The sequence below is a fragment of the Larus michahellis genome, chromosome 14 (assembly GCF_964199755.1).
Source record: "Larus michahellis chromosome 14, bLarMic1.1, whole genome shotgun sequence".
Lineage (NCBI taxonomy): Eukaryota > Metazoa > Chordata > Aves > Charadriiformes > Laridae > Larus > Larus michahellis.
In genome coordinates, this window is record NC_133909.1 from 11,196,768 (window position 1) to 11,209,118 (window position 12,351).

General features: G+C 44.2%; 1 protein-coding gene across 4 annotated transcripts in view; it reads left to right on the forward strand.

Annotated features, from left to right (window-relative positions):
• The first annotated feature begins 1,648 nt into the window (after positions 1-1,648).
• The window catches only part of RPTOR (regulatory associated protein of MTOR complex 1), a 155,904-nt gene continuing 145,201 nt past the window's right edge, over positions 1,649-12,351 (forward strand). For 3 of the 4 annotated variants that reach the window (XM_074607396.1, XM_074607397.1, XM_074607398.1), the window contains exon 1: positions 1,798-2,109. In XM_074607396.1, the coding sequence (XP_074463497.1) occupies positions 1,948-2,109 (162 nt within the window). In that variant the 5' untranslated portion in view covers positions 1,798-1,947. Of the gene's footprint in view, positions 2,110-12,351 lie in introns of all 4 variants that reach the window. The other variant, XM_074607399.1, reaches the window with a different exon arrangement.

Genomic DNA, 12,351 nt, shown 5'->3' on the forward strand with positions numbered 1-12,351 from the left:
AACGCTTTCTATGCCACGGCAATTCATTTCAATAACAATCATGTAGTTATGATCAGCCATCAGCATAAAGCACTCGTAATGCAATGAATCAGCTCAGTCAGTAAATCAAAGGAGCAAAATCAAACGTTGGCCATTCCAGAGCCTCCAAGAAATATCATTTTCCAATCTATTGTAGAAAATGGTCGTTGCATTTAAAATATTCCATGAATGTAAACACTGTAAAAACCGAAAACATTAATGAAAATTAATATGATTCTATAAATCAAATTATACATGTATTCTTTGATTTCTACTTTGAAATAATTTTTACATGTTTGAAGTATTACAAATATGAATGCAGTTGGACTTGATTACTGCTAAGAGCAAACACTCTGAGGAAGTTCATTAGGAGCAATATTTGATATTAATTAACCTTCAGTTTATTTGATATATTCCTGAAATAATACATTTGCTTTTCCTCACACATAGAGCGAGCATAAATCAGACACAATTCCGCTGGAGTCTATTGTCCAGTTTCACCACTCCCCTGCTCTTTTGCCCCAGTGTAAATGACCACACAACTGGAAGTGGAGTAAGGTCCAAGAACGGGCACTATGGGACTGGTGCCCGTGCCGCGGCAGGGCGCATCTGGGGGAAGCGGGACACACCGGTGCAATGCTCATGCTGCTCAGAGCCAGGAGCTTCCCATCGTAGACGTATTTTTGTCTCTGTTTAAGACGAAGATCATCAGAACTGTAGTTGTAGGGCAGGGTGGTCTGGAAGGCTCGCTGTGTTGTGCAGTCCATCCTGGGCTGCTTTAAGTGATGGCAGTGTAAACCATGTTGATTTTTTTAGTTGTATTTATTTTTCGGTAATCAGTGAACTTGTCCCTTCAGCGTTGCAGGAGGGAAAGTCGCTGGAGGAAACAGGGACACCGCATCCCACGGCTCCCAGCGCAGAAGCCCATGGTGGACGCGCAGCTTGGCGAGGCAGCTGGCAGGAGGAGCAGACGCCGTGGACGGAGCCTCGTCCTTCTGGTCCGCGTGTGCAGCACTGCAGGACTGTCAGCCCTCGCCTCGGGACTGACACGCCGCGGCTCAGCCCCTCGCTCCCCGCGGGTGCTTGTTCTGCCCTTCAAACGCCTTTTCCCCCACGCAGCCCCAAACCTGCCGGGCCGCCCCCCGTCACTGCGCACCGCCGACATCTTGAGGCCGGGCAGGGGATGGGCGAGCCGGAGACCTTCACCCAGACGGTTCCCACCTGCCCGGAGGAGGGCGGCCTGTTTTAAGCCCTGCGGTCCCGGGAGGGGGGGTCCGGTAAAGCTCCCGGCGTCGCCCGGCCGGCGCTAGGCCCGGGGCAGGCCGCGCTGTAACCATGGTAACCGCGGCTGGACGGCGGCGGCCCGGCTTGTCCCACGCGGCGGCCCGTAGCGCCGTGCATTGTGGGCCGGGGGAAGATGGCCGCCTCCTTGGTGTAGTGGTGAGGGGAGTCGGGCTCTCCGTGCACCGCGGGACGAGTCTACCCGTCTCCTTCCGCCTCCTGTCCGCTCCCGGTGCGCAGCTCGCCGATCCGCTCTCGGCCCGCAGGTGTGCGAGGGAGCTGGGAGCCGCCATGGGCCGGGCTCGGCTCCCGCCGCAGAGAGTGCAGGGCCCGCGGGGGTAGAGGCGCGAGTGGAGGCCCGGGGCCCGGTCCCCGCCGGCACCTCGGCCCTCGGCGGGGCCGGGAGGCGCCACTTTTCTCGGAGCCCGGACGGGGCTGCTGCCTGCGGGCCGCGGCGGCGGAGGAGAGTCGCCAGGTGGAAGGCGCCGCTTCCCCCGGGCTCGTCCTTCCCCGCACACCTGGGAGCGGAACCTCCCTCTGCCCTTGCCCCGTCCTCCCCCTCCGCCACCCGCCCGAGGGACTCGTCGGCCCCCGCTGCCTGCTGGGCTGGAGATTGCTGCTCACTTGTTGCCCGGCACTTCCCCTCTGATGGAGTCTGAGATGCTGCAGTCGCCTCTTCTGGGGCTCGGGGAGGAGGATGAGTCTGACCTGACTGACTGGAACTTGCCTCTGGCCTTTATGAAGAAGAGGCATTGCGAGAAGATCGAAGGCTCCAAGTCCTTGGCTCAGAGCTGGAGGATGAAGGACCGGGTAATGCTCAAGGGCAGGATGGGTTTTGGAGGAGGAGTGGGGGGGGACAGGTGGTGAAAAGGGAGGAATAAATGCTCAGAGGGCTGCTGCACTTCAAGCACAGTCTGTGTTTTCAGATGAATGTTTTCAGATGGGTATTTGATCCTGCCTTTAGTTCGTGTACCTGTCATATGGTATTATGGGAAGCAAACACGCGGATGGGTCACAAGTACTATTTCCAAGCATACGGTAATACACCCTTTGAGTAGCTGCCTCATTTAAGCTTTCTAAATGAAATTTGGGTACTTGGTGTTTTTCAAGAAAGACAATAAAATTAATGAGGTCTTAAAGAGTTCTCTGCATCAGCAGGTTAATGATGCAAGCACAAGGTGCAATAAATGTAGTGGTTAAAGTTGTCTAACGGTGAAGATGCAGGGCAGCTTTGTGGATTTGAAGTTTGCCACCAGCATGTTATGTGGAGTGTAAAATTAAGGCATTCTTTGTGTGTGGGGGAAATAAGATTATGTGATTTTGGAGGCAGAAAATAGTTATTAGAGGAAGCACTTACTGTATTAAAGCAAGGTGCTTCTCTTGTGTTGGACTGTATGTTGCATATTACACTGATAAAGCCAAGCGTGTCAAAGAAAGAACCCTGCCAGGGTTCTGTCTTGAATCTTGTGTTGCGTCTACGTCCCAACTTAAAACATTTAAGGTAAAAGCAAACAAGCAAAGCGCCTAGGACATGCCATAGATAATCAGCTCCCCTCGTTCTATTTTTGGAATCTGCTTTGGGGTACAGGATTCCTTAGGTCTCAAAGTTGTTTTGCCCCTAACTTTGTGTTTATGAATAGATATGAGGTTTTTTTGGTGACTAAATTTCTGTTATGTTTATGCTTCTTGTAGTAATACGGGAACTTGGGAGCGGAGCTGCTGTTGAGACTCCATCCTGTAGTTTCTTTCCAGAGGCATTGTGACCAGGCACGAGGATGTTCCTAGAGGGGTGTTCACCAAAGTGGTCTTGTAGTGCCCAGAAGTTCTGGGGAAGGCTCTGGCTGAACCAGAATCATTTCACTGAGTAGAATCATGTATGGAAATTTTGACTTGGCAGATCATTAATGGATTGAACTGAGGTTTTTTTGGATGTCATTTAAATGAGACACAGAACACGAAGTTTTGTGGTATGCCTTCTTTAATGGGTTTTGGCAAAGAAGAGATTTTTCTCTAGTAGACTGTGGAGGTGTGATGAGCTTGCTTGTCTATTTTAGTGATCCCTCTGCCTTCCTGTGAAGCTTCCTGTTCACTTATTTCCTGATCTGCAAAGCTGTCTTTTTCTAAATTGGGAATGACATTGACTTGATCAAGATAATCAATAGGTCGTACAGTATAAGCATGAGTAAAGTTATAGTAATCAGCTGTTGTCTCTGTATTTCTTGATAAATGTTTCATATGCATGTTACAGCAAAGAGAATCATTTCAATGAAGATGAGAGCAGTGGTTACGGTGATCGTCACAGCCCAGTTCCTACCGTCTTTACTCCTGTGGAGTTGCAGATTCTTCTTCTAAGAGTTCTCTGTGCTGCGAGCGGTGTGCTTTTCATGAAATTGCGTGCAACTCGCTGTGAGCGAGTTCAGTGAAATCGGGCCCCAAATCATTCTCCAAGATACTGAGTCTTGTTTTTGTAAATGAAGAAAATAAGAGCAAATCTGAATTTTTCCTATTTAGTCCTGCTGTTTTCACTGTCAGCTTGAATCAAATAACTTTTTTCTTTCTGTTAGTATCAATGGTGCTGGTCATATGTCACCTGTATCTGCCCAGCTTTATCAGGTGGTGTTTGGACAAACTTGCTGTTGTGTATAAATAGTTTTTGCCTAAGAGCAGGGTCATAGGAATATACAGAAAGCACATAAACACATCTGAGAGGAAGAGAAACTGATCAGAGAATGCTCAAGCTCATTACTTTTAAATCTTAACAGTTATTTTTCACATCTTGTATTTTATTCAACTTTTTAGCTACCATTGGGTGTCTCCTTAGCATTTGATGAGATATAACAAACTTACCAGAACTTCAGATGGTGAAGGAAGGGGTTGGGAGATGGGGTGTTTAGAATTCTGCATGGGAAATGATGGTAGTTAAATATTTTTCCCCCAGCTAACTCAAGTTAGGTTAATCCTGCAAAATAGTTCATAAAATCATATAATCTGGTTTGACCTTGTGGCTTGCTAGTTCATGCTGCTGTTGTTTTCAAGGAAACCAACTGAAAATGGGAGTTTGAGTGTAAAGGGTTTGTCCAGAAAACCAATCGCCTTAATTAAAAATGCAGGAACTTGAGATTTGTGGGGGTTTTATTATGAATCATTTTGGAATAATAGTGTGAGGGAAGATGTGTGGTAATCTGCCAGCCTTTACTGTCAGGAAGTATACTGATATTTTGTTGATTTTTTTTCTCTCTTCTTTTTTTTTTTTTTCCTTATTTCGCTTTACTGTTTTGTGATATGCTCTCTGGCATTATAAATTAATTATTCCTCTCATCTTGTTGTTTTAGCTGCCTTCAGAAAGTTTGTTCTCCTTCTTTTTTTCTTGCTTTGGAGCTTTATTCCCCCGTGATCAGAATTTTGTGTCGCAGCCGTGCTTGTTTTGGTCAGTATTCGAGGCCTCTGAGGCCTGTCTATAGCTGCTTATCAAATTCAGAGCAACACCTCGGCACTTCCCTCCTGTCTCCACCTCACTGCAGGCCTGTTGCGTTCCCCAATTTACTTCACCTTCCTTTTCTTGTCTCTTGCCTCCTCCTTCCAAAAGCCAGGTCTGATTGACTTTGGATGTGCTTTTATCTTCGAGACACTAGTGAAAGATACTTCCCGGAGGGCTGGAGGGGAAATACCTCTTGGTGTGAGTTGAGGGTGTGGAAAGCATTGCGTTATTTTGAATTTGGTAAATTAAGTTGTCAAAGCTTAGGATGGGAAGCGTTATCTGGATTTAAACACACCAACCTGTCTTTAAATCAAGAAATTCTCAAAGGTTAACCAAACCAAGTCTCTATCTGCCTGAGTTGCAGGTAAATCTGTGTCAGTTTTTCCCTGTGAATCACACAAAACCGCAGGCAGTGGTGGGTTTTGCCTTCATTCATCGTCTTGGAGGGTCCTAGGGAGTGATCCTACCTTTACTATAGTTAGAGGAAATGAGTCACTAAGATTTGGGAATGGAATGACTTTTTTTTTTTTTCATCTTGCTTCATTGCCGTAAAAACCCCAGAGTTTATATGAACTTGAAAGTTTTTTAGAAGGCAGAACTCTAATAAGAGCAAAGAATCAAATAAGAAAAGTAATGAGTGGTAAATCTAGATAAAATAACCGAACATTTACTTGCCCCGCCTTTCATCCAGAAGGACTGCTCTGAAAACATTTAATCCTTCGTCTCCTGCTTCTGTGGGCTACATACACCATCAGAGTGACACTGCTTTGATCTATTATTTATTTAAAGAATATTTTTAACACAAGAGGGTTGGAATTACGCTTTGTGTATTGAATTAAATCTCACAGCCTCAGTAGCAACCAAATCATGAAACTTGATTTAAAGAAGATTTCAAATACACTATGTTTTACTGACAAGTTGCTACTAAATTCAGAACATTTAAATTAAGATGTGCTGTACTTATTTTGATTTCTAAAATAAGCAGAGAGCAACAAAGCTGATTGTAATAGTTTAACATTTTTTTCCTGCTGCCTTATAACTTGCTGAGTGAGAATTAAATCCTGTTTTTATGAGAAGAGGAATACACAATTAGGTTTCTATGGAAATGCAGATTAAAGCAGGACCGCATACAAATGTGCTTAATTCAGACAAGCAGAGTTTACCTGCCTGCGCGGTTAAATTTTCATGTGTCAAAGGAAATTAATGAAGGATAGTGGCATTGAAAGTTTGTGCACGTCATTTCAGCTTGAAATAGTTGTTTCAATCTACGGGAGCTTTGCTGCTGCTGGGGCTCAGCTGCCCCGCTCCTGAGTCCTGCTCCGAGCGTTTCTCCTGAGCTGAGCTCAGATCCCCCGGGGCAGCAGGAATCTTGGGAGTTTGTGTTTTGGTGGCAGCCTTTACCTTAGCTTGGCTTATTCCGTCTTAAATGTTTGTTTTGTGTTTGCTTATGCGATCATGGATTATCAACCGTGTTTGTGTTTAGGAAACTCAGCCCGCTAAGTGGCCTGGGATCTAACCCAAACAGTATGTACTTTCCCTTCTTCGCCTGGTATGAGGACAAACTCTTGGGAAGACTGGCTCGGAGCTCTCTGCTTTGCTGCTGTAGCGTGGCCCTGAGACCTGGTAATTGTGAATTTCTCTCTCTTCTAGGTCAGTGGTTGAAATCCATTTTAGTTCAATAGTTACTAAAAGTGGCAATTGCTGCCCAGTGAGGTGTGTGAATTGAGTGGTAGCACAGGGCACCTGCTGGCTTACCAAGGTCTCTAAAAACAAAAAGAAACCCCAGCTTCTCCCTGAACTGAACCCCCTGCTGTAAGTAATGAGCACTGTCGTCTAAGTTATAGATTGTATCTTCTCTTACCTAGAACAAAGATCATTTTGAATGAAGATGATTGTGTATTGATTGAATAGAGTTGGGAAGCTTGTGCTCTATCTGCCACTATCTACAAATGTTTTTATGTCTAAGCAGAGAGCGGACTTTGATGAACAGCTCTGAAGAGTACAGCTGGGCACGTAATTTGAAAGAAAAAGGTCTTACCTTTATAGGCCAAGAGGAAACACTGAAACCTTCAACTCCGACAGTCTCCTTCTCATCCTATGCATTTTCTCACTTCAGCTGAGATCTAGGGCTGTACGCTGAATGCTCTTTGATGGTTACTGGCAGCGCAGTCCGTGCTTCACGTGAGCGCACTACTTAAGCTCTCCAATACCACAGCTACTGTGTCAGCTATAGTCAGACCACACGAATGGTAGGACGATGATGTGGTAATTTAGTATTTTGCTATGGAGGGCATTAGGCTTTAACTTCTGTTGTATGCTTAATTAGCTTAGGTGGAGCATTAGGATAACTCCATTAATTTATGTAATTTCTTATACTGAGCGTATTCAGGATTTGATTTTTCATAATATTGTTGTGAGGACCTTTTGCAAGATAATAAGTAGGGTTTTGGGTTTTTTTTGTGATGGTTGAACACGGGGAGTAAATGCATAATTGTACGTCTGTGAATTTGTGAATTTCTACTTCTACCAGTTGGGTGGGGAAGAAAATAGTTTTTGTAAATCTAAAATTTTAGTGGCTTAATATGTCCAGGAGTCTTATTCCCTTAAATAGCTCCCTGAGTGCGCTTCATTTTAATTACACTTGCAATATGAGTAATAAGTGATAGAAGTGCAGTGTAATGTGTGGGAAAGGAGCTGACAACGTTGTCACGTGCAAAGATAATTTTAGAGTGACTTCACTATTAGCAAATGGAATGACAGAAAATAACTCTATCTGTGTTTCTCCATTCAAAAAAATGCAATGAGAGAGAATGCATATTTATATATAACGTGCTTTATTTTTTGTCTTGGAGACTGGTGTTGCTGAGCTTCTGAGCACATAGTATTTGGAGAGGAGTAAGGCAATTATTTCTACCTAAACTCAACATACATGTTGTAGTGGCCGATTCCCCTCCTGGCCCCCCCAGCATGTTTGTAGAAATTTGAAAGGCCTGTGAATAGTAGACAATGAAAAAAATATATACCTTGAAAGATGCATGTAAGTGCTGGACTGTTATTGCAGATTGCAAGAATTTAAAAATATGTATCGCTATACAAAGTTATTCCTCTTAATTTCTGCAGTGTGGCAAACGTTAATAACCACTGGCAGAACCCTGGTGCAGTGGTACGTGGCCAGATGGCAGCGGGCTGCTTCGCGTGGAGCTGTCGTGGAGAAAACTGTGAAACATCTGTTCTGCTGACAACTACCACTTCTTGGTTTTGGCATTGTGTGTGTTCCCGTAGTTGGGAGACTGAAGGTTATGTGAGTGCTTTAGAAATACTTTGTTAATGCTTCTCTGGTTCTTACATTTCTTCTCTCTGCCTTTGTGTCGATAGAGAAATTCAAGGGCACCAGGCTTCCTTGGAGTTTCATTTTTGTTTGTCTCCATGGGTTATGTAGGTTTTTATGGGAAGTTTTGGGGTTTTGATTGTATTTTTCTCTCTGAGATGTTGTTTTAATTGGCTGGTTCCTGTGCTGATCTTCTACCCTTGAATGATTCCAAAGGTGACTGTTAGCATAGTAAGGCCATGGATAACTGAGGGAGATATTGATTGTTCTCTGTGTCTTGTAGCTTTAACTGGCATTTCCAAGTAAACTTGATAAACCCAGGATGTTTGTCTTGCTCTTCGGTTCTTCTATAAAGGATGTACTTTAGATAAATTATCTAATTAAGTACTTAACAAAACCAGATTTGTGTCAATGGCATTCTTTAGTACAAAGCTGTGATGTGGGATACAAAAGGTGGCAGATGAGCTCAGGGCTCGAAGAGTTCCGTTTTATCTTTTTGTCTCGGTGAGTCTATCAGTGCCGTATTTTTACGTCTGTATTTGTATTTATTTATTTATTCTTGCTGCGTTGTGGCAGGGCGATCTACAGCTGGAGTAGCTTTTGTCGGGTAGGGGACGAAGCAGCAGCGTCATTAGCGCTGTGCTCCGCAGAGCGGAGGAGCAGTGCCTCAGAGGTGCGTGGAGTCTGTGGTAAAAGGGATGATTTGAGCCGTTCTGTCGCTCTCTGCAGCCGGCCGTCTGGATGGAGCTCAGCGTCCCTGGCTGTCCCCCTGCCTGACTCCCCGGTACTCTGGCAGGCCTCAGGAAGGGGCACAGTCTACAGCATGGTTTGCTATGAACAGCTTGATTGTCTTCCCTCAGTGACTCCTCCTGCCTCTCCCGTTCCTCCGTGGGACACCAGCAATAAGAAACTTTAAGCCCTTGAAGTGATCCGGTGGTTGAGCCTTATTAGGCAGGGGGACAGTGTTCTGTACCATACAGCTCTCAAATACAACCAGACATCTTCAACTTTATGTTCCTGAGGCTTCAGCTGAAATTAGGGGCGTGATCTTGTCCTTATCATTTTCTACTACTTGCTCCTGTAAGCTTAGGAATCTTCCTGTTTGAAAAAGTTATTTTAATTTAGTGGAGTTGGCTGTAGCTCAGGGATTCCACTTAAACGGGACAGTGTGATTCCTGACCAAGCGTGTATCACTGACTTGTTAAAAGATCTAAAAGTGTCGTCTAGGAATAATTTGAAATAGTAGTTTGTAAGGAAGATCTGAAGATGAAGTAAGGCAACGCATGGCAAGATGGACACCTTTTTAAAGATAGTGCTAGACAGGAGTGGGAATGTGGTGGAATGCTGAGAAGAAGCCTGTGCAGAATGCAAAGCAGAGAGATGGTTGTGCTGAGGTGAGAAGGAAAGCCGTTGTCACAGATCAAATGAGCAGTAACATCTAGAAAATGTCTCTTGTTGATTCTTTATGCATATTGTATAAAGACAGCAAAGATAGTAGAAGTAAAATATTTACTTCCTTTTATTTTTTCATTATTTTTTAAGAGATGATTGTCAGGGCCAAGAAAACACCATTTTGGTTATGTGCAACTAAGCAGTGGTTTAAAGGCAATATTTTGATGCTTTGCTATGACCGAGTGAACCACCCTACTTGACTTCGTAGTTTTCGGTCCTCAGAGCAGTCCTGCCGCGCACCAGCACCTTCCATCTCTGCGGCACCTGCAGCACCTGAGGTGGCCGGGCCGGAGCATGTCAATTGATATCATTCCCTACCAGACAGGGAAGATGCACGCTGTTCTCAGAGCAAGTAAATAGGAAGTGTCTATGTATATCTCGGGTATTGATTGACAGCAGTAATTTATCTACAAGTGTAAGCAGTGCCTATAAAGTAAATGGTGAAGCCAGCAGTAAAAAGTCTGTTTTACGAGGAGCGGCATTAGCGTTACTGACTGCTCTTGAACTTTGTGTAGTGGCTGCATTCACTGGGTAAACGAACATGTTGGACATAATAAACCTCTGAAGAAAATTCATAGTATTAGTGCAGAATACAGAGGTTAGAAAAGGAACACAAACCCTAAGGAGGAGCTGATCTAGGAATCTAGTGTGTGCTGTCACAACACTCACAGCAAGAACCGACCTTTTGGGCTACAGATGGCTGAAGACTACCTGCAGAGGTGTTGAATTATTAATGTTAACTTGAAGGATTTCTTTGCATTCTACTATTTTTATCACAGTGGAGAAGCACACAGAGATTTTTTTTTTTTCCATAACAACTTACTTCTCTTAAACTTTGTATAAAAAAAATTTCCTTGAAACTGAAAGCTCTTCCTTTTTAGATGTTTTGCCTTGCAAATGTTACAGGTGAGCTGCAGAGCACTGGCACGTCTCTCTTTTGGTATTTGGCCTGCTAAAGGGAAGATCCATTAAAAAAAGAGAGTAACACTTGATTGTCAAGGTACGAAATCGGAGCTCCATGGTGAAGTGATGGCTCAAGGGGCAGTGCGTGGGACAGACCCCTCCGCTGCAGCGAGGAGCTGGGTCCCTCTGCCTGTTTTCCAGGCGGAGGAGTTGTGTTCATGTGGGGTACCTTCTGCCGGAGTCGTACCCTCCAGAACCCCTTCTTTGGGTTCGTGTGGGGTTGTGTCGTCAAGTGGACAAGGAAGGTCAAGGCTTTGTCTGCCCATTCAAAATTTTCAGCCTTTTCACCAGCTGATTTGCAAACTGGCATTCCTCAGCGGTGTGTTTTCTGCCTGAGCCCTGGGAGCGATGCCTGTGCTGTTAGGGAGTACTCGGACAAAGTGTTGCCACTCGTCACCGCTGGGAGCCTGAAATGGGAAGTTGCCAGGGTTCAGGATGCCCGTCTCCTCCCGTGGCTGATCTGCTGTGAGTCCCCCCACCCCCAGAAGAGCCCCACTCCACCTGAGCGTGTGGCTCGTTGCCGGAGGCCACCTTGCTGGGAGAAAGCCCGCCGGGTGCGGGCGCTATGAGTAAAAGCTTGGGAAAGAGAAAATGTGGTTTTTCTAGGTGTTGCAGAATGATGTGTAACTGAAACTCTAAAGGGAGAACAGCGTTTCGCGTTGCTAAACATTGCTGTTACTGCCCAGCGTTCAGAGAGCTCCTTGTTGAAGTATTTAATGGCATGGCTCCAAAACGCTTAACGTTTTGGACTTATCTGTGGAACACCTACCTGGTTTTGCCTTTTGGTTGAGAGGCTTGTACTAAATCTACGTAAAGAAAAATGTCCAAAAAAAGTCTTTAGGAAGGGAATGATGTTATTTAACAAGCAGGCAGAATTGAGCCCGCCGGCCAAAGAAGGTTCCCAAATGAGACAGATGGGAAGATTTCTCAGTCTGGAAATCTGTCTCAGTATTTGTATTTAATTCTGGTAAGTTCACCCTCAGCTCTGTAAAATAATGTAGCAGCATATATTTTATGTTTAATGCTGACTTAATCTTGTGTTTGTGAAGCAATTTTAACTTATTGGCATAAACCCAGGCAGGTTTATAACGGTTGAGTGTTCATCTGTGTAATGTTTGAACAGAAAGTCTCCAGCTTGCAAATTGCAGTGTGGAAATAAAATATTTATGGGTTTTAAAATGTCCATTCTGAAATGTTAGGTGAGGGTCTTACCACAAAATGTAAAATTTATCATAAATTGATTGACTGATTTGTTCTCGGTATTACTTAAACTAGAAGATAAAACAGTTACATGACTCTTTCTTAGTTGCTAACCCTGTTCTTATTTAGCTATAAGAAATCTTTAGCAACTGATGAAACGAGGTGTCTCACTTCCAGTCTGCACTGGAATTACTTCCAGGTATGCCACAATAGGATCAGTTCAGCTCCCGGTGTTGATAAAACTTCAGATTTTCAATCAAAACCATGCTTATGAAGATAATGTAATGGTTTTTTTTCTAGCTGAAAATAACTGCAGAAATTGCGCTCGTTTTGGTTTGAGGTATCTATGTGTGATGTTACTCTATCTTTTGCAAATCTGTTTTGTCTTAAAATGACATAAGAGGTGAATTAAAAATATTTTACAAGTCCTTTGATCTTTAGTATAATATGTACATTTTAATGTCAAATGCTTTAATAAGCATCTTCTCTTTTGGAGAGACACAGAACTACCTCTGCTCACCTGTTCCCATTCCTGATGGATTTGGGGGTTGAATACAGGACCATTACTTCTCAGGAAGAGCTTTTTGACCGAATGGATTTTGCCATTTAAGTGTTGCAGGTTCTGACCCAG